We start from the raw sequence: 865 nt of genomic DNA, 5'->3' as shown, positions 1-865 counted from the left end.
CGGCCCCGTTGCAACAACCCGGATCCGACTCGACCAACCCTCCCAACGCGGAGGAACGTGTCGCGGCGGCGACACCATCTTCGACGCCTACCGACGAGGAACAGAGTAACGAAGGTAACTGAGGAGAGATTGAAACTGTTCCAAATTCAATCCATTTCCATTATCGTGCGTGTATTTTCTTTGTATTCGTTTCTCTCTCTCTCTCTTTCTCTCTTTCTCTTCCTTTTTTTTTTTAATTATTTACGTCTGTGAAATTCGTGTTGGCTGACGTTTTGTTTTTTTTTTTTTCCAATCTTGTGATTGTCTTGTTATGTACGTTCCTTTAAATTTTTTGAGGAATTAAAATAATGGATACAGAATTCTTTTGGAATTAATCAGCGTATCTCGAAATTATATTTATTTTTATATTCTTATATATCAATTTTCGATCACCCTTAGATGTCGCTATTACTTTCAATTGGCTTAGAGATTTAGTATAGTCGACATGGATTACGGAGCTGGGTCACTTTTAAATCAGACAGTGTTTAAATATATATATATATATTTTTTTAATTATCTTCTAAAATGAAACAAACATATCGAATAATTTTTATATATATATATATATATATATAATCGATATATTTTTCTTAGATATTCTTACGACGAAGAAAAGAAAAAGTTGCTACGAAAATGTAATTTTGAAAAGATATTTTATATTTTTTATACGTATACTCTGAGGACAAGACGGTGAATATTAAAACTGAGGTGAAATTCGTAAGGAATATATTTGAATATATTCGAGAGTTGGTTTCATGAATATTTTTTGCATCGTGAGTATCCACAACGATTCGCAAGAATTACTATTCTCGAATGTATTTGCGTT

At 32.5% G+C, this 865-nt stretch overlaps 1 protein-coding gene across 1 annotated transcript in view; it reads left to right on the top strand.

The window, feature by feature from the left end:
* Positions 1–865, top strand: part of LOC102673850 (membralin) — a 79,377-nt gene that overhangs the window by 75,468 nt on the left and 3,044 nt on the right. The window contains exon 13 of the mRNA XM_006612967.2: positions 1–114. This exon is cut by the window's left edge and continues 26 nt beyond it. Within this exon, the coding sequence (XP_006613030.2) occupies positions 1–114 (114 nt within the window). The remainder of the gene's footprint in view (positions 115–865) is intronic.

This window comes from Apis dorsata, unplaced genomic scaffold (assembly GCF_000469605.1).
Source record: "Apis dorsata unplaced genomic scaffold, Apis dorsata 1.3 scaffold_130, whole genome shotgun sequence".
In the NCBI taxonomy this organism is placed as follows: domain Eukaryota; kingdom Metazoa; phylum Arthropoda; class Insecta; order Hymenoptera; family Apidae; genus Apis; species Apis dorsata.
Note: the sequence above shows the minus strand (reverse complement) of the source record. Positions and strands in the feature narration are given on the sequence as shown.